This window comes from Chaetodon auriga, chromosome 12 (genome assembly GCF_051107435.1).
Source record: "Chaetodon auriga isolate fChaAug3 chromosome 12, fChaAug3.hap1, whole genome shotgun sequence".
Taxonomy (NCBI): domain Eukaryota; kingdom Metazoa; phylum Chordata; class Actinopteri; order Chaetodontiformes; family Chaetodontidae; genus Chaetodon; species Chaetodon auriga.
The window spans coordinates 20,638,594-20,657,974 of NC_135085.1; the positions used below are offsets into that span (position 1 = coordinate 20,638,594).

Genomic DNA, 19,381 nt, shown 5'->3' on the forward strand with positions numbered 1-19,381 from the left:
AGATAGCCAATAACCTGAATATTTCTCTTTAGCCCTATATTGTGTAAATGAATCAGTTTTTTCTGTTCTTTAATTAATTAAGCAGAACAGGTGCAGGCAAGTGTTGGGCACAGAGCACATTAGGCACAGGCAACAAAAAGTCACAGTGAATCCCAGACCTCGCTTTCTTGGGTGGAATCAGACTGAAATGCAGAGAAGGCAGACAATATGTAGGGCAAATCTTACTGGGAGTGTGTTTGCTGATTTGATTGAAGAGTTGTTGAGGGAGAGTAATCTCTTGAATATGAGAGAGTCTGTTAGGAGATTGGTTGCTGGTGTGCTTTTGGTTGGATTCTGCAGCCAAAATTGATCAAAAAAAAGTGCAGTAAATGTTACATTTTTGGCACCAAGCTGCTAATCCACAGCTACTTAATTAGAGAGACAAGGGTATAAGGACACCTGTGCAACTCTCCAGCCACTAGGCCTGTACTCAGCAGGAATATTCATGGATTTCATAATATTTCTACAGGGCTGTTATAAATCTCAGTTAGTGTCTTTCTCTCTTTGATATCATGGAAGAACACATTCTGGAATATCTGTTGCTTTTGTTCGCAGTAACAGAGTTTTAAGACATCATAAGCCCCCATCAGAAGCTCAGAAACATCTGTTGTGTGTCACTGCCTCTTCCTATATTGCGCAAGCTTAGAGCTATACTGAAAGCTGCTCCAGACCTCCAGACCTACACAGCTCCGGTTAACACCCGGATTAAAGACAGCTCTTTAAAACCCCCTGGATTATTCCCCATGTCCGTGTCTACTCTGGCTGCAAACTGCGGCATGCACACTAGAGTTTTCTCTGTTCTTTCCACTAATTTATGCCATAAACAAAACACATTTCTGGGTCATAAACTGGCAGTCATCTCTCCGGAGTATCAGCACTAAAGAGTAAGTGCAAAGCTGCTGCTTCTGTCCCCAGTCTCACATCACTGAAACACATCTGGACTCCGTCATATTTCATTTCGTTTAACATGAGGACACAGCATTCAGGCAATTATAGCAATGTAACCCAGGGGGGAAAGACAAGGCGAGGAAGGCACATGATGTTAGGGATGATGAATTTGCTGCATTTAAATTTGCTTTCACCTACACTGTATGTGCAATTTGAAACCCATAACAGTAATCTGTTCATGCATTATATTTACCAGATGTATGTGCATGCAAATGAGGAGCTTGTGTGTGCCTTTTGTGCTTGCTGGAATAAAAAATCCCCAGACCAGGGTGCAAAAACCATCAAGTGAGGCAAAAAGCGACAGCCATAAAAAAAACAATTAGGTTTAATCCTTACTAGTATTTGTGTCCAGACGCGTAAGAAAAACTTTAAAGAAGAGAGAAAAAGCATGTGGGAGCGTTTGGAGTGTAACATACAGTGTGATAAATGTCCTGAGCAGCCCTCGTTTTTCACGCTGCCCAGTAATCACCGCCAATAGAAACGCAGTTGGCCCGCCCCTGCCGGTCTATTGTGAATCTGCGTTCAACTGGAAACCACTCTTCCAGCCTTGGCACCAAAGTGGCGCACCACGACATGCACAGCTGAACGACGAGTGCGCCTTTGAAGATGCTTCATTGTCAAGCTACAATTTCTGGTAAGAGACTCGCCGCTTTAATGATTTCATTTCATTTCACCACCATCAGCTCCGTCTTCTCCTCCAGCTGAACATCCGCGCTTCTTTTGTGTTTAATAGAATCCACATCGGCTCCTAACATCGAGGTAAAGCAGGGTCGAGGAAGTCTTTTAATTGTGTGACAGATCGGTTGAGTTGGGGATAATTTTTGATCCCGAATAAATCGACGCACAAGAGTTTTTTTTTTTTTTTTTTTTTTTTTACGTCAGGAAGGCTTTGGACTTGGAGAGATGCGCACTCCAGCCCTTTTACTTTTATCCGTAAAATGATCGTCTCTTGCAATTTGGCGTGAGATATTTCGATGTTTGACACATCATTCTTCAAATACGCAACAGACATTAAGTAAAAAAGCAGCGGAATGAGAACACAGTCATATTTTAAAGGATAATCTGTTTATTAAACTTTTATTTACAGCTGCGATGTTGCCGTGAAAAACCCATTTCTAATAAGTTGGAAAGAGACATCAGACGCTGGCATCATGCGCTCAAATAAAGCTATGATTATGAGCACACAGCTCTGAGTTGTAGCGTTAGTTATGGAAGCATGGGCTTCGTCAGGCCGTGGAAGAGGTGTGGATGTTTGTCATCCGCCTGCACCTTGTGAGCCCAGAAATACGGCGTCTGGTTCTGCGTTGGAGCGAGATGTGCCGTCGCGGCTCTGGATATTTTCAGAACGCCTCCAACTCCAACAGCAGCTCGTATTTGCTTCACGGGCTTTTCCAACAGAAGGGAAACAGATGCGCCGTAATGTCAACAGTCGATTACTCATGCAACATTGCGCGAAAAAAATATGCGCCCCCGCAGCTTGGACGGACTGCGCGTTCAAGCCGGCCTCCTCTCCATCCTGCCAGACGGGCAGTTTTCAGGAGACGAACCGAGGAGTGAGCAGCTTCCTGTTCAGCACCGCAGACAGAGAAACAATCGTCCACACCCACTTCTGGTTCACGTTACTGCTGCCCTTCTCTTTCCAAACGTAGAGAGAGGTCCGCCGCCCACGCCTCATCAGGTTTAGTGCAGGTTGACTTGCTCTCGCCCGGGAGGCATTTGAGTGCTTATTGGATGTGATATACGGAGAAAGTCGCTATAAACAGCACCTGAGTACCGGTGCGTTGTTTGCCGAGGCTCAGGTGCAGAGCTGTGTGCTACTTTTCCGTGGGAACTGTCTGTAATAACTTGGATCATAAAGAGATTTCCAGGGTTTCCATCATCATTATTTTGACTGCTGTGAGAGTAACACCCAGAGCAGCCTTTGAAAACGTCTTAATAACTGCTGCTCTGAAAGGAATCTGTGGAATAAGTTATTCATGAACCTGAACCCTAAGTCATACACAATTAGGCCTGATTGGTCTAATTAAATATCTAGCTACCAGCACAATCAAGCAGGGAATGCTGGAGTCTGGCTAAGTAATCAGCCTTATCCTCCGATTATTGTTCACCACATGTGGATGAAACTCATCAGCAGATGTCTGTAATCACGGTAAGTGTGGGGGGCTTTGTTGCCCTCTCTACCGCCGCTTGCATTATCTTACTGCGTAACGAGAAAACCAAAAACCAAACATTTGACTGTGTGTGGCAGAGACAGTGTTGGCTCATGTTTGCCTTCATGGTGTGCTGTATGTGATGGAAGGACGCTGTCATCTTGAAGCGCAGCTGCGCTGGTTGATGGTGAAATGGATTTGGGTGGAAAGCAGGAGGGGGGGGGGGTGTTTGGTACGAGAGATTGGTGCGAGAGAAAGTAAGAAAGCGAGAGTGAGGTGGAGAGAACATGCCTGCTGGCCTCCTGTCTGGACACATTACATTTTCATTGGCTGATATCGCACCGGCACGGCTGAATATAGATAAATAGCACTCCTTGTTCTCTGCTGTCAACTTGGGTGTTTGTCTGTGTTTTGCTGACATCATTGCATTTATAGATTGAGCTGCAGCAGATAGATGATATCCGCTGGTTTAGTGACCGTCTGAGGACTGATGTTGCATCTGCCTTTTGTGCAAAGAAGCAGTGTATACCTGTAGGATAAGATTCAGGGCCGGACTAACAACAGTGGATCCTGGGGTAAAAGCGAGCTGCGGGCCCCATTTCACCCCTGAAACCAGTATTCTGCAAATCTAGCTTCAAATCATAAGTATGTCACCATAACAATAAAGGTTCCTGACTAATAAGTGGGGAAAAAAACATCTTTAGGTATTAAAACGCAGCTAAACTGCTTCATCAGGACTGCGTGGGTGTCATCCATCACATTTGATTGACGAACAGCCCACTGACTGTCAGCAGGTTTTGATTCAGATGTTGCTAATCCTGATTGGCGGCCGGAAGTGCGTGACATCGTGTTTTTCGACCGAGTCCCGCCCACTTCGAAGTAGCAAGAAGAGCACAGAGAAAAAAGAAATAAATAATCTTGCATGTGAAATAACCAACGCTCTTCTGAAATGTGTTCATAATTTACTGCAGACTGAGAAAACAGATTTCAAAACTAGATTTTTATACCTTTAAGGTCCACTGTGGAAGATTCAGAGCGATCTATTGGAAGAAATGGAATATAGTATTTGTAAGTTTGGTTTCATTAGTGTATAATCACCTGAAAATAGGAATCATTGTGTTTTCTTTACCAGAGGATGAGCTCTTTATATCAACAGAGGGAGCGGGTCCTCTTCCATGGAGTCCGCCATGTTGCACAGCCATGTATCTACAGTAGCCCAGAGAGGACAAACCTCATCTAGAGAGCGCCTTTTGCACTGCCACTGTAGGGGAGGGTGAGGCGAGGGGTATTCAGCTGCCAGATGCTAATAAATCCTACACCCTGGACCTTTAAGGCCTTTTCAGTTAGTATGGTGTTTTAATGTCACCAAACAAATGTGAAATAAATCATAATACATCAATGTAATTGTCACAGAACCTGAGCCTTTGTGGTTCCTAACGGTTAGTTACCCGCTTTGTCCAAGTCCGTAATCCCGCTTTGTATGTATTATGAATCTGGATTACATGTGTAATCTCTTACTGGAGTGAACATATTCAGTGGCTGCCCTCAGCTCATCATGTACTCTATATCATTAACCTAATTCCTCCGCTTTTCTACTTTGTGTCCTGCCAGGTTGAGTGACAAGCCTGCTGTCCAATCGCCACCATGATAGCCACAGGTGGCCTGCTGCGCATGAACAGGCGCCAGGATTCCCTCCGTTCAAAGAACCGGGCGGAAAACAAAAGGAAGCGGAAATCCAAGAAAAAGAAGAAGAACGATGTGGTGGTGGTGAAGGGGAAGCTCAATCTGTGCTCCCCGGCCGGTCTCGTGGCTGGTGTTGGAGTTGTAGTTCTCATGGTGGGGATTTCCATGGCTGTACTGGGCTACTGGCCCAGCCACAACCAGCATGAGTACCAGGAGCGCCGCAGAACTGGAGCATACAACACCAACAGGATGAGCTACTCCAAAAGTCCAGCTGTTTCCTCTAACGTGACCCGTGATCAGCCTCCCTTCAGCCAGAAAAATGTGTTCAACCAGAGCCATCATAACAGCAGCGCCCCCTCCCGTCACTGTGGCTTCCTGTGCAGCTTCCTGGATAGTTACTTGTACTCAGACAATCTCAAAGTCTTCGGACCGCTGGTGATGGGAATCGGCATTTTCCTCTTCATCTGCGCCAATGCAGTCCTCCATGAAAACCGAGACAAGAAAACCAAAATCATTAACCTGAGGGACATCTACTCCACAGTTATAGATCTACACAGCATACGGTCAAAGGAGTACTCGCCTCTGAACGGTCTGGTGAACTACACCCAGTCCAAGAACGCGGAGGGCCCGTCGGGCTCGTTCCCCGCCAGCGGGATGCTGACCCGCAGCTCCTGGCCCTCCACTGGACTCAGTTTCCAGGGCGAGTTAGGCACCGAGGAGGTGTTCAGACGCCCGTCATTGGCCAGCAGGCCCCGTAGCTGGTCCAGAGACGTCCAGACCTTCACGGACACTGTCTACAGCATCTACAAAGACTACAGCAATAGCAGCGAGCAGGCGCCACAGCCCAGACAGTGGGAGACCACCTCCATAGTCACCTCCTCCGTGAACGCTTTCACCCTCCCTGTGATCAAACTGAACAACTGTGAGGTGGAGGAGTCAGAGAGAGCGGAGGCTGAGGGACACTCGGAGGAAGAGGTCGTCATTGAGGCTGCTGCAGAAACCACCAGAGAGGAGGGACAATCCAGCAGCGGCCAGCCCGACCAGACGGACAGCAAGGAGAAGGACGCCTCGACGACAGATCCGCCCCCTCCCCATCGGAGCCATGAGGAAGCGACCACAGACACAGCTGACCGACAGGGGGCGCCGCAGGCTCAGCCTCAACCGCAGTGGACCCAGCTGTTTCCTCCATCACCTGTTGCCAGGGCGATGGGGTCACGGCTGTCACTCAACTCGCTCACGGATCAGCCGAGGTCTGCGCGCCGCTGCAGCCTGTCTGTGTCTGTGTGTCGACAGAGCGACAGAGCCAGGCGCTTCAGCTGCCCTCGCCTGGAGCGCTCCAACAGTAAGGGCTACATCAAACTGACTGACCTGGGGGGCGAGTCCTTCGAAGCCCCCGACACGGACACTTCTTTAGTGGCCACCGAACAGGAAGTAGCAGCAGCGGCGACAGCGGCGGAGGAAGAAGCTCAGGGAGAGGATGATCTGGTGACGCCCAGCACCTCTGCAGAATCCTAGACTCATATTTTTTGCAGATGAGCCTCTGAAAACTCTTTGATGTCTCATTCTTTGCTTCATAGCTTCTTCTCTGATCGCTGACGTGAAGCTGGCCATTGCAGAGGAAAGGAAACGTGGAGAGTACGCAGCTAAAGGACTATTGAAACATAGCCATGAACACTCAAGAGCCAGGCTCTTTATAAATACCACATCCACAGCTCAATATTCAGATGTAATTTTTCTATTTTTTCAATGTAGCAGAGCAATACTAAAGACTTGTAAGAAGATTTAGTAAAGATTTGTAAAAAAAAGAGAAAGAAAATCTGATCTGATGAGTTTTAACTTTTCTTTTGTATAACAGTAGGGCAAACATTGTAGCTTGTAGAATTGCCAAAACTGTCACTGAGAACTCCTGTCTGACATGTTGTACTGTAGCATTAACATATGCCACAGAAAGCTAAATAGTCTAGAATTGTTTCTCTACATTGTTGTGTGAATACCACGTGAAACGGTGAACTGAACTGAATCTCAGGTAGACGTTTGGTTTAGGAACGGGACCTTGAGGACAAGGTCTTCCCTCTGTGCACACTTCTTTAAATGAAAACATTCATGGTTGAATAAATCTGACTGTAACACCTCCTGCTGGGTCGAATAGGTGTCCTTGTGTGATATTAGGTTAGAAAAAGTCATGTTTTCTCCGACAGAGTAAGAAAAGCTTAAATTAAAAAGATGAAAAACTGTTGGACTATGATTGATTAAGTGCGTGGTAAAGCCACAGATGGTATAGATTTTGCTGTCCTGCACTTTTGCAGCACTTCTCATTAGGAGAGACTGCAGTGATATTGATGTTACATTATCTGTGCTAACTGAACTGAGACCAGTAACCTATAAGTGGCCTTTACAACAGTCCTTTTTGTGATTGGATTCACTATTAAAAAAAAGGGAATTAGCAGAGGCTTATCTGCTTCAGATCAGTCACATTTTAAAGGAAAAAAACAAAATAAGTGTCTTAGTCGGGTGTTTGGCCAACATGAGCCACTAGATCAACTTCTGCGTGTCTTGGCATAAATTTAACAAAATCTCTGGAACTTCTGCCCAAAAAATATTCTCTTATTTGGTGTTTTCATCACGGTGGTGCAGAACGCTGTCAAACATGTCAAAAAACATCTGATTCACATCAATTTACACCATTTGTGGCCTATATGGAAACATCTGCGTGTATCGTGTTACTGCACTTATTTATGCAGGTTTTTCTTTTACTTTGTCGCCTGTTTTTCTGTGCTTCTTCTACATATTTCTTTACTCATATATTTGTTCAAGTGTACTTTTTACAATTTTAAGGTACTTCAATTTGATGCTGTTTTATACTTCTACCCAATACAGAGGAAATATTGTAGTTATTTGACAGGTATAGTTACTTTGCAGGTTAAGGTTTTGTAAGAAAATACACTCAGTTGCCAGTTAGGTGCACCAAGCTAAAATGAATGTGCCTAATACAACAGTCCTGTAATTAATCTTAGCTTCATAAAGCAGCCTCAACAGATTCAACAAAAACTGAACATTACTACCTTTGTGGTTGTATGCTGTATTAGACTGCATTAGTTTTTGCTAGGCATACCTAAAAAAAAAAAAAAAACTGGCAACTGAGTGTAAATACAGTAATTATCTTAAAAATATATGGTGTTGCTAGAGATTTAAACTACTCAACAGTATATAAAATACTTCAAATTAGCTCAACCTCAACCAACTACAAAATGCTGCTTCTCCAATAATATACTATATAAAAATAATGCATAAGGAGTACATTTACTTTTGGTACTTTTAAATTAGTAGTAGTAGTAGTAGTAGTAGTAGTAGTAGTGGTGGTGGTGGTAAATGGAAGGAATTCAGTGTTACGTTGGTTCATCTTTCGTGTATCTCAGCCTGACAAGGCCATCTAGTGGTCATGTGACACACAGATTACTATCAAACACATCCGGGAAGTCGCCACCAGGGGGCGCTGCGACATGCTGGCTGGTCGTCGCCGTGGGCGTGCCCGTTTAGCCGCCCTGTGGGGGCCGTTCCTAAGGCGGGAGGGGCGGGGTCAGCTCTGCCCGTCTCCGGGAAGGTTTGCCAAAGCAAGCACTTACAGGTGTCTGGTCCTTTGCACCCGGACGAGCCCCGCGTCGGGATTCCTGGACCCCGGTCACACACACAGCTCTCAGCGGGCGTTTGTGGAGTTTGTCTCCTCTCAGGTAAAGTGCTCGGTTGTGTTCACTTCAGTTTCTTTTGTGCGGTGTTTCAGCGCTGCACAACTTCTCTACATATTAACGCGTTTGCCGGACATGAGCTCCGTGTGATTTGGCAGCACAAACAGTCCATTAAGGCGTGTAAACATCTGTTAAAGGTGATTTCCAGCCTCTGTCACAGCGTGTTTGCGCTCACTAATGTTTCGTTTCGTTTTCTTGTGTCTCTGTGTGTCAAACACCGGGGTTTCCACACGCGCTGTGACCTGCCGCTTCCCTGAATGGTGACCTGGAATGTGAAACGGTGAGTACAAGCGCTCGGAGTGTGACACAATAATGAGGCAGTTCACACAGATAGAAACACGAAAGAGTCAAGTGTGTGACTGGAAACACAAAAGGAGACATCGGTTTTAGCTTCTTTGATTAACTTAAAACTCAGTCAAAGGGGTTCAGGGTTACTAGAATCACAAAAGCACCACTTCTTTCTCCTTTGTGGTGTTAAAATGACTAAAACTTTCAACTATTCAGATTCCTCTGTGGCATTTGGACCTCTGAACGTGCTCTTTGTCTTCAGTCATGGTGACTCTGAGCTCCATATCAGCATTTTTCTGAGGCAGTTTCTTAACTCATAACTGCTGAGCAAGCACAATTCATTTTTTTTTTTACACACACACACACACACACACACACACACACACACACACCTGATCAAACGTTTGCTGGGCACAGACGGACAGTTCGGAAATGGGAAGTCCTCACAGTGTGTGTTTCCTCTCGTATTCTCCCTGAAATAGAAATGTGCATGAATGGGTGAAGGAAGAGCTTTGTTTTAATACACACACGTAGACCAGAACAGACACTTAAACTTTATCACATGATCATTCTCTAACTGAGTCCTGTCCCACACGCCTGTCATTAAATCTCATTTGATATGAAGCGTGTTTTAAGACGGACTCTCGCGTTTTATCGTGCCACATGGTCGCTCCTACAGTTGAGAGGTTTTAACAGGTTTATGACTGATGGAGGTGAATGTACAGCACCGGGGAGATAAGGCTGGCCAAAGTCTGTGGGACTCGTCGTGTTCGTTGGCTGGAGGTGGAGCGTACAGTCCTTTATGCTTCTCTGTGAGGTGTTCATGAATGGATGATGGGAAGCGTTTGCTGAGCTGGTGCTTTTGCCCTTCCCATATTTAACTTTAAGAGAGCCTAGTATATAAAATGTGCTGTGTGTCATGCCATATAGGCAGAGGAAGTAGCGTTATTTCCTGTCATGCTGATCTTATATAACCTGCAGTGGTCTATATTAAGAGCTGTGACCAACAGAGATGGACTCCCAGTGAGAAAAGTTTCTGAAATTATACTCAAAACTCTCCAAAGCAGATATGCACACAGCCTGTTGAAGCTGCTGAAAACTTGACTTCAAATCTCCAATATTTAACCTTGTTAGCAAGGCTCTTCCAGCTCTGTTTTTGGTCTCTACCAGCTCCTGAGGACAACATGCGGCGCTTTAGCTGCTAAACGCTCCACGATGTTCACCAGCTTGTCTCGGTGACTCGGTCTTTGAACTCGGCCCAGAGTGCTCGTGTTAACACTGCTGGTACAGGAGCTTTGGACTGCTAGTAAGAGGAGGTTTTCAGGCCCAGGACCCAGCAGGGAATGCTGGCGGGGAGCAATGACAGAATGTGCACCTGAACCGGTGTCGCCAGGTGGGCAACAGAATCGAGCTCAGTAGCCTCCCAGTGAACACAGCCGGGCAGGTACAGGACAGCCACTGACGCCTGTGGAGGCCAGTTTGACATCAGGGAATGTGATACAGACGTGACTGACAGAAGGTCTGACCAGGACTCTGACGGCAAAGACACGGTGGGTTCATTCAGGGACAGGGGGTGTGAAGCAGGAGAAGAGCGAGAGTCAGGCATCAGTCAGTGGCCACATCTGGAGGCCCGAGCTGGGGTTACAGCGGGGTCAACCCTGAGGTGACAGGAGCTAAAAATGGCAAGAAAGCCACCTCAGAGCTGTTGGACTGAGGCAGAATGGACTCTGTAGTGTCTCATTAAGGCGTCTCGAGGTACAAAGTGGTATTACGTGACAAACCTTATTGAGGCTAGCTGGTTAGCATGCTAGCTTCAGTAGATATCTCTGTAACACAACACAGAGACGTCTCTGACATAACATCAAACCTGTTATTTCTTCACGTTCTCTTGCTAATTTTAGTTAATTTTTTGAATGTTTTCAGCTAAAACTCTTACATAGAGAGAAGAAAATAGAGAAATGTCACCTGTGAAACAGAAAGCAGGGCGTTCAAGTAGGATCCTGTCACTTGTTGGAAGAAGCTGAGGGGGAAAAAATGTTCAAGGCCTTAAAGGTGGAATTCCATGTCGGAAACACACTAATTATTTGAAAACAAGAGGTTTCCAGGATGCTGCAGTGCGATGGCACATTACTGCAGCTGGCAGCGCACACTGGAAATGCCCCGTTTCAAAGGCTGAACGTCATAATCACACGACTGTAAATTGAAAATGGAAAGTTTGCATTGAGCGACAGTAAACGCTGTCATATGTGCTGTAAATTACGCTGTACCAGCTGCAACATGGGAAAGTGTATTTAAATTTTGTGGGTGACCATGTTTCTTGCCTGGTTTTTCCAAGCCGGGCCACTGGAACACAGGAAGGTTGTAATTATGGGCAAGCAGCGGGGAATTTCCAAAATCTGACTTTGACTGGAATGCAGCAGATGTACCGCTGTGTGTTTCACCAGGTAATGATGTTCGACGACGTTCAGGCGTTGTGATTGAAGGCCAGTCTCGCCGACAGTGGCCTTTGCTCTGAATCGGAAATCTATTCCTCCTAGAAATCCCCATTTTAAATGTTATTTCATTCCTTTTGAGCACCTCAGCTTTTCATACAGGATGACATAACAAGATGAAATCTCCCCTCTGTGGCTCGAGGAAAGACTCATCCACAGTTATTGCTTGTTCTGCTGCAGACTTCTAAGGCTCTTAGAGGCTGTAAAGGAGAGACTTCCTGCTGTTGTTTTGCTGTTAATGTTGCCGGTGATAAAGACTATCTCTGACTATTCATCTTAGGAATTTAAATCAATGCTACTGTCAGTTCCCTTCATGATCAATAGCGCTGCATTGTGCTGGAGGAGAAGACGTTATTTCACCTGATGCCATCCGATGCTGTGACTCACTGTGCTGTGTTTGACAAAATGAAGGCTATGGGAGGGCTGTGAGGAAAAATAAGGGTTAAAGGTTATAAGAAATACTCTGCAAATCTCTGCCATTATCGCGTTTCAGTGATAAGACAGCAAGGGTTGGAGTAGAGTAATTTCTGTAGACACTGTGTGGAGCGAGAGGGCTGAGCCAAGTATTGAGTTATTGCATTACGCCCACAACCTTCCCACGGTGCACATACTGCATGATGAAGACGGTGGCTCGATTATTAAACCCCCACTGGGATAAAAAACATGCTTTTTTGATCTCTGAAGCCAGTTGTTCAGATTATATTACCTTCATTTTAAATGGAAAAATATTCCCTTTTTTTTCATTTTCTTTTCTGTTTGTTTTTTTAATCTAAATCACATTATTTTCAGGGCTGCAGCATTATGCATGAACTCTGAGGCAAACCCAGTATTTCAAATGAGTTACACCTGCAACTGACAACTGTTTTCTTACCGATTTGTATGGTTGTTTTCTCAGTTTATCAATTAATCGAGGAAAAAAGTGGAAAATGCTCATCACAATTTCCGCAAAACCAAGTCAGTGTCTTCAAATGTGTTTTTTTATCCGAGCCAGAGTCCAAAATGATAAACAAAAACATCAAATAGTCACTTTTGAGAAGCTGGAAACAGTGAAATTTTGACATTTTTTGCTTGAAAAATCACTGATCAAAATACTTTTATCTCGATTGATTAAAGGCTCAGTTGTACGGTAATTACTTTTTTTTTTAAACAATATTCCCACATGAAACCTCACATGACACATTAAACTCACACCCAGAATCAACACCACCTTTTGCATCTGAATGGCTGGAACTGATTTCTTTACATGAATGGAGAGAATTAAAGTTGAAGGTGTCGATCAGCCTGCTCTGATAACTGATTAATAATTTCAGGGATTTTTCAAACAAATATTCCGGCGTAGACTGAATATCTTTCAGTTTCGGGCCGCCGGCCAAACAAAACGAGCAGTCTGAAGACGTCGCCTCGGGCCCTGACAAATTGTGATGTGCATTCTTTCGCCGACATTTCCTCGACGAAGCGATTCATTGAAAATGATATCAGCAGATTCTTATTTTTACCACAACATCACGAGCATCAGCCTCAAGTGTAAAATGCAAATGAAACAATCAGCAGAGATCTCTTGCCGTCAGGTGTGGAGTCATCCACAGTCAGTGAACGCCACACGTGAGCGCATCGCTGCTTACGATCACCAAAGCCTTCGAGCCTGGAGGAGATAAAACGTATGACTCAATCTTGTTGAGTGGAGAGATAAGCTTGTTGGGAGTCCTGTTATCTCCCAGTGTTGCCTGATCACTTGAGAGCAGTATGGGGCTGCCTTTGCCTTATAAAGCTACAGCTCCTGGGATGGCGCCTTGACAGTCACAGGGTATTTATAGTGGGGAGTGGGGGTGAGCGTCAGACCGGCTCTCTTTGAAGACCTCCTCAGATGGAAGCAGTTTTGCGGCTTCTTTTTTGTCCTCACCTTTTCCCCCACATTTCTATATTTTTTTATTAACTAAACACAGAAAGCACTACAGCCTTGTCGGTACTGATATCAACATTTGAGAACATTTTTTTTTTCAACATAAATGATTTTTATTTGCTTTGTAATTGTGACCAAGATGCAGATTCAGCAGAAAGGTGACGATGACCAACGACACATTCGCGCACATACTACCAAAAGAAAGCGGCCGTAGTCAGTGCAGACCACCTCTGAATGTGGCCTGAACAATGGGATCTCAGTGCGTCCTCCATGCTGCTGTCACACCTGCACTTGGAGCCACTGGTTGATGCAGGTGCAGGTGATAACATGCTGATTTTACTCAAAGCGCCGCAGTTCCTCAGTGCAGCCTCACGCAGCTGCTAGAATGGCTGAAGGCTCTAGAGTTTTAACTGACAGTAGACACTAAAATGGTTTATTTTAGGTTTTATGTTACAAAATCAAATTAAGACTGGAGATGAAAATTCCCTTTAACAAAATGAAGAGACATAAAAACCCTGATTGAACAAATTATGTCCTTTTTGGTTTAGAAGGAAAAAAGAAACTGATGGTTCTTCTGAGCTGAAATACTGATTTCCATCGAAAGCTCTAAAGGAGAAGAGTGATTCTGAACACTGCTGCAGATTTTTTTTTTTTTTTCACCACCACACGCCTCACATGTGCTGCCCCTCCCTTTCTCTAAAAATGCCTCGTCTGCAATCACTCGGCGGACGCAATCATTGGCCTCTGGCTTTCCAAAGGTTACAAATACATTTACGATTCCTCAAGATAAGATGTGCTTCCTACTTTCAAAAAAAACAAGACGGGAGCGCTCCTCGCCATCTCAGCCGTAATCCCTTTGCACGTTAATCTGCAGTATTTAGCCTTGGCTGTACATGAAAGGGAGACGAAGTTGAAAAAATCAAGGAGGAGGAGGAGGAGGTGTGGTGTGATGAGGGTGTGTTCATGATAGGGGGTTGATGTGGGAGCTTTGGCCCAGTTCGGAGTGTCAGAATCAGAGCGTAATTTGTCATGTATGCTTGCTGACCTGCAGCCCTTTGGGAGTGAAGGCGTTTACAGCTGAGTAGAGCTGGACAGCAGGGGATGATGGCTTTAGTTGGCGAGGGGGGTGAGGAAGAAAGCAGAACTGGAACCAGTTCCCTTTGAGTTCATTCAGTTCAAAGTGAAAATTTAAGTAGAAATCAACATGATAGCCATGAAGTGTTTAGATTGAAATATCAGCCTGAGAGCGCTCCAATTAGAATGACTTAAAAGCATCCATCCAGTGCGTCCCAGTACAGCCACTGGTGTTTCTCTATGTGTGAAAAGCTAAGGAGCAAACAGAAATGTGGTTCTGTGTTTGGGCAGAGATCCTTTTAAGCCCAGCAATTATTTTCCCCCAGACCCCGGGGATGGCAGGGAAAGCTGGCCTGGACTTGTTGTTTTTAATTGGATCACATGGCTGATTTGCCATGTATTGTAAGGGACATGCCTCAATATAATTATGTATTGATGAAGTGCCAGCCTGCTTGTTGTGACCGCAGCACTGGAAATTGGATTGCTGTAATGAGGTTCGTAAGGTTACTGATTCTAGAGGGCGAGTTTATGCACATTTATACACAATCAGACTGCAGATTAAAATCTGAGGTAAACGTGTTTTTCCCCCTAAACTTGGCCTTGCAGAGTGATCACAACAATCTGAAATTAATTATTTTTACACACTTAGGTTGAATTAAAGTTAAATTACTAAATGCCAAAATTGCTGTGTAAGCAGGAGATCGCTATAATGCAACCTCAAGTCCCCCAATTAGGCTAATACTGGTTAAAATTGTGAGGAAAATCCTGGACTGGACTCAAGGCTAACGGAGTTCAAGGTTAGGCTTCAGAGCAGATGAGCCGCACAGGAACTAAGTGTCTGTGCGCAGCAGAAAAAAGTGAGGAGTTAAGCAGCCACATAAGCTCGGTCGAGTCCAGAGATCACATGTTGTCTGCCTTGTGTGGTATTAATCATTCTGCTGACCAAGGGCTGCTCTGGAGGCCCTGAGGAGTCATAGATTTGCACTCACACTTATCTGCGACTCACTATACATACAGAGGAGTCGCAGACAGTAGAGGCTCAGAGGGGCAGATATCTCTACAGAGCTGTGTTTTTCTCTAATCTGCTACTGTTCCTGAAAGCGTCATTTATCTGCGAGATTTTTCCCACTGAACCCGAACTTCCCATCGATCATGTGTCAATCATCCTGCTGCGTTCACTTAAAAGAAAAGTGGAGATTCTAACTCAAAACACGTGATGGCAAAGTCGAGTGCCTTTTTCGCCCGCGTCAGACAGGAAATGACAAAACTGGTGAGCAGTTATTCACTTTCGCTGATGAAGGCCTGAGCGTGCTGCCTGTTTTCTATTACACAAGGATCAAAAGACATGAAAATAGAAATAAAGTATGCTTTAATGGGTCTCTTCTCAGAGAGGCTAAGTGGTTTTCTGTCCGTGTGTTTTTCCAATCCACGTTGTTTTAGAAGACCTCGCTTCATAAAACTGGTCATTTTATTAACATTAAATCGTTTGGCTTGGGGAAAGCTTCACTCGCTCTGCTGATGCCACTGAAAATCAACACTTTGAAGCTTCCATCTATTAGCTCATTGTTTTTGTGCTCCAGACTGACAAAACCAAAACAATACAACTGAATATAAAAGAGTGAGCAGCAGATTCCCGGCACAAGAGGCCAAACAAGCCGACCGCGTGCCAGCAAAACGGACTAGAGCCGAACTAAACAAGTGACACTGATTATTAGACTTAAAGGTGGGCAAAGAAAGGATTCCAGGGGATCCTGGACCAGGCAGGAAAAACTCAACCTAAACGCTGTTAGTGGCAGACAAACAGAACAGGATCAGCACATCTTTGATTTTCTTAGTTATACCTGTGATTCACCTGCATTGACAGTCACACTGTCTGCTGTAAAAATGGCCAATTCTTTGCTCAGAGTTTGCTTTTAAATCCCTCGAAGCAGCTTTGAAGCAAAAAGAGGCCTCAGTTGTTTTGTGGTTGAGTCCATTAACTTCTCCTAATTCTGCTGCTCTGGGGTTTTAGTTCATATCACCAAAGGGGGACAAATGTTGGAGTGAGTGCACTCGACTCTGCTGGGCTGGTTTGAAGCTTTGGGACAGTTTGAACAAGCTGCCTTGTGTCGTCTGTTTTCTGCCCTTTCGTCTGCACCGCTGTGCGTTACTGCATTGGCTCCTCATTAGCCGGACTTTCATACAGTGGGCTTGTTTTGAAACATGCTTTCGAGATGAATTTGTCCTCACTTTGTATCTGCAGAAGTCACAAAAGTGCATCTAACTAACCAAATGATCATAAATTAGAGCTGCAGTATAATTGGCCGTTTGGAACTCTGCCAGCTCATTAATATTTCCTTTGCAGACAAACTAGTGTGTAACTGTTCATTTCCCATGTAAGATTGTTTACTGCATCACGGGAGCGCAGTCACCACCCACTGGCCAGACGGGCCACGATGAGCAATGTCTCAGACGATCAGCCGGGTCATGACAATGCTGTGCCAGACTCCACCTGCTCTAAATGTGGATAACTATTGTCTGGCTGTGCAGAGAGCAGACGTCCTACTGCTTATTGTGCAGAATATATTCACAGAGAGACACATTATGGTGATGCACGTATGCGTTTATTTTGGGACTCTTAAGCAAGGTTTATCATTTACAACAACGTCCGGGCTTTAAAAACAAGAAATGAAGCGAGGAAGTGAAACTTCTGGAGATTCGCAGAATGTGAAATTAGTGTGAAATGGTCACAGCAATCCACGGCTTTTACCATAATGATCATCTGACCTGCGAGGCTGCCTCTAGCCATTTTAGCACCTGAATAAAAAGCCATTTTTAGACGCTGCAGTGAGTTATTACAGTGTCACTGTGAGAAAACTATCCTTCTCCCAGCCCTCCTCAGCTATTATTTCTCCTCCCCGCATCGAGGGTTACAGGAATATTTCGTTACATCTTTTGTTAAGCCACTGCAGCTGTAAACCTCACCCTCCTTGTTGGTGGCTGCCGCTGGTGAAGTTGGTCTTTTAGGAATTCACGCTGAAGCCAGATCACCTCAGATTGTAATGTGAATTATATGTCTTCAATGCAAAACATTCATCAGTGTTGTCACTGAGCTTGTTTTACGAGCTGCGCTACAATTAGCGAGAAGCTGAATGAGCAGCCAGCTGTCTGGTCGCTGTACATAAGAGTCGCACTGTGTGTGTCATTACATTTACCCTCCATTATCTGCAAAGCGCGCCTGCTATGTGTCTGCTGCTATTTAGGGAATTCACGTACGGCTGCAGCAGAAGATTCTCTCAAGCCGTAATGTGCAGGACTGTGTGTTTATATTCGCAGAGTGTACAGTAAGTGTTGGCATGTGGTATACTACTTTAGCATGAATGCAATTAGATGAAATAAAAGTCAAACGGGTGACGGAGGCCGGTCAAGTTCCCACTGGGAGGCAAAACCCACAAATCCCCAGTAGGAACAACCCAGACACTAATTAAAAACTCACTTTTATGTCTGTGTTTGTGCACGCACACCCACATGCATGTACCGATGGTAGAGGAGGGCAGCAGATGTGAGTGTGTATGTGTTCACACGCTCACTGTTGGCTTGTTTTAATATGTCTTGGATTGTGTTTTTCTGGTGCTCCAGACTCAGTGCAAACAGCCAGTGAATCTGTGAGCAGGTCTCAAGTGTTTCGTGCTGTATTCAGTGCAATAATGGAAGATATTCAGGTTCCTTATTTGAGTAAAAACACCAATATCAGAATGTGAAAATACTATCATTACCAGCCAGTGTGCATTGTGCAGCAGGATGGCTCCTGTCAGTGTTACATTATATTTCTGGATTATTGTTGCTGACGCCTGAACACATCAACAGCATCTTTACATTGTGGTTGAGCTTATTTTGACTGCTTTTTATTCTGTTAGGTAGACTAATATATCATATTTTAGTAGCTCATCTGAGCCTTTGTATCTTAATCTTTGTGTCTTTTTTATCATTATTATTAGTTTGTTGTAGACAGTGATGGTGTTAATGTGTGATTATTTCAATTACACTTCTTTGTAGTGGCGTCTGAGGTGTTGTATTGTAAAAGCAGCATTCTGGATCCGCTCTACATGGCTCTGTGGTGGTGTTGCTGCAGCCAACAGTTATTTCCACTATGATTAAGCTGCTGATTATTTTCTTGAGTTATCATTTAATAGTTTGGTGTATGAACTGTGAGAAAATACTGAAATTCCCAAGGTGAGATAGCATATTTTCTCCAACCAACAGCCCAAAAATATTCAGTTTAGGTAGAGAAAAGCAGTATTTCTTCTTGGGAAAAACAACTTAAACATTTCGACCATTATTAAAACTTTTTTTTTAGTTAATCAACTAATGATTAACTGACTCGTTCCAGCTGTTGTGGTGTCTTCTTGTAAGCATGAGAAGACTTCATTCTCATGGAGTAGCAGAAAGTGTAATTACTCAAGTAAAGTACATCAGAATTGTACTGTACTGAGTATGTGTACCTTGTCGGATTCCACCGCTGATTCACTTTCATTTAATGACATTTCCTTGTGAGCATGGATCACTTGCACTGCCTCTTCCCCGTAAAGCAACCTCGTGCCATTTATTGCCATGACCTGTCAGTGTGTTTGTATCATAGATTCCTTGTATCATGGGGACATTCATGTGATTACACTGTTACATTGCGTGAACACACCTTCCTTATGGGGACTAAATGCAGATCCCCACAATGTAAATCAATGAAGAGAGTCCAAGTAAAGGTTAAGAGTTAGGGTTAAGCAAGCAGTGGTTTTGGTTATGGTTAGGGCGAGCCTCCAGGAAATGAATGTAAGTCTATGTAATGTCCCCATAAATTATGTACACACGACCGTGTGTGCGTGCGTTTGCGCGCGCGCTGCTAAAATAATGCCCCGGCTGTCCTGATATCCCACAATTCTGCTCTCAGCTGCACAGCGGAGTGTGATAGGCTGGCGGAGAGGGGGAACTGCAGCAGAGTAGCACCGCTGTAAGGAAACTGAAGCCCGCTACGAATGCAACTCGCTTTACCCGCTGAACGAGGACGGTTTACCTGGTAATGAACCTCTC

General features: G+C 44.6%; 2 protein-coding genes across 20 annotated transcripts in view; both read left to right on the plus strand.

The window, feature by feature from the left end:
* Positions 1-1,494: 1,494 nt before the first annotated feature.
* On the plus strand, positions 1,495-6,966 carry tmem200cb (transmembrane protein 200C, genome duplicate b). 2 transcript variants are annotated; one of them, XM_076744017.1, is made up of 2 exons: positions 1,495-1,621; positions 4,749-6,966. In XM_076744017.1, exon 2 carries the CDS (start codon positions 4,782-4,784, stop codon positions 6,333-6,335), a length of 1,554 nt encoding a protein of 517 aa, XP_076600132.1. In that variant the 5' UTR covers positions 1,495-1,621; positions 4,749-4,781; the 3' UTR covers positions 6,336-6,966. The 2 variants fall into 2 exon arrangements, with proteins under 2 accessions (XP_076600132.1, XP_076600133.1); XM_076744018.1 differs by lacking the exon at positions 1,495-1,621 and adding an exon at positions 3,103-3,136.
* Positions 6,967-8,428: 1,462 nt separating this feature from the next.
* epb41l3b (erythrocyte membrane protein band 4.1-like 3b) overlaps positions 8,429-19,381 on the plus strand; it is a 54,367-nt gene continuing 43,414 nt past the window's right edge. For 16 of the 18 annotated variants that reach the window (XM_076744203.1, XM_076744208.1, XM_076744217.1 and 13 more), the window contains exon 1: positions 19,166-19,367. The gene's annotated coding sequence lies outside the window, so the exon portion shown is untranslated. Of the gene's footprint in view, positions 8,549-8,770; positions 8,844-19,165; positions 19,368-19,381 lie in introns of those variants that run through there. The other 2 variants (XM_076744211.1, XM_076744205.1) reach the window with 2 other exon arrangements.

Bases quoted from the DNA above. Each gene is read 5' to 3' on its own strand.
- tmem200cb (XM_076744017.1), top strand. From the start codon at position 4,782: ATGATAGCCACAGGTGGCCTGCTGCGCATGAACAGGCGCCAGGATTCC.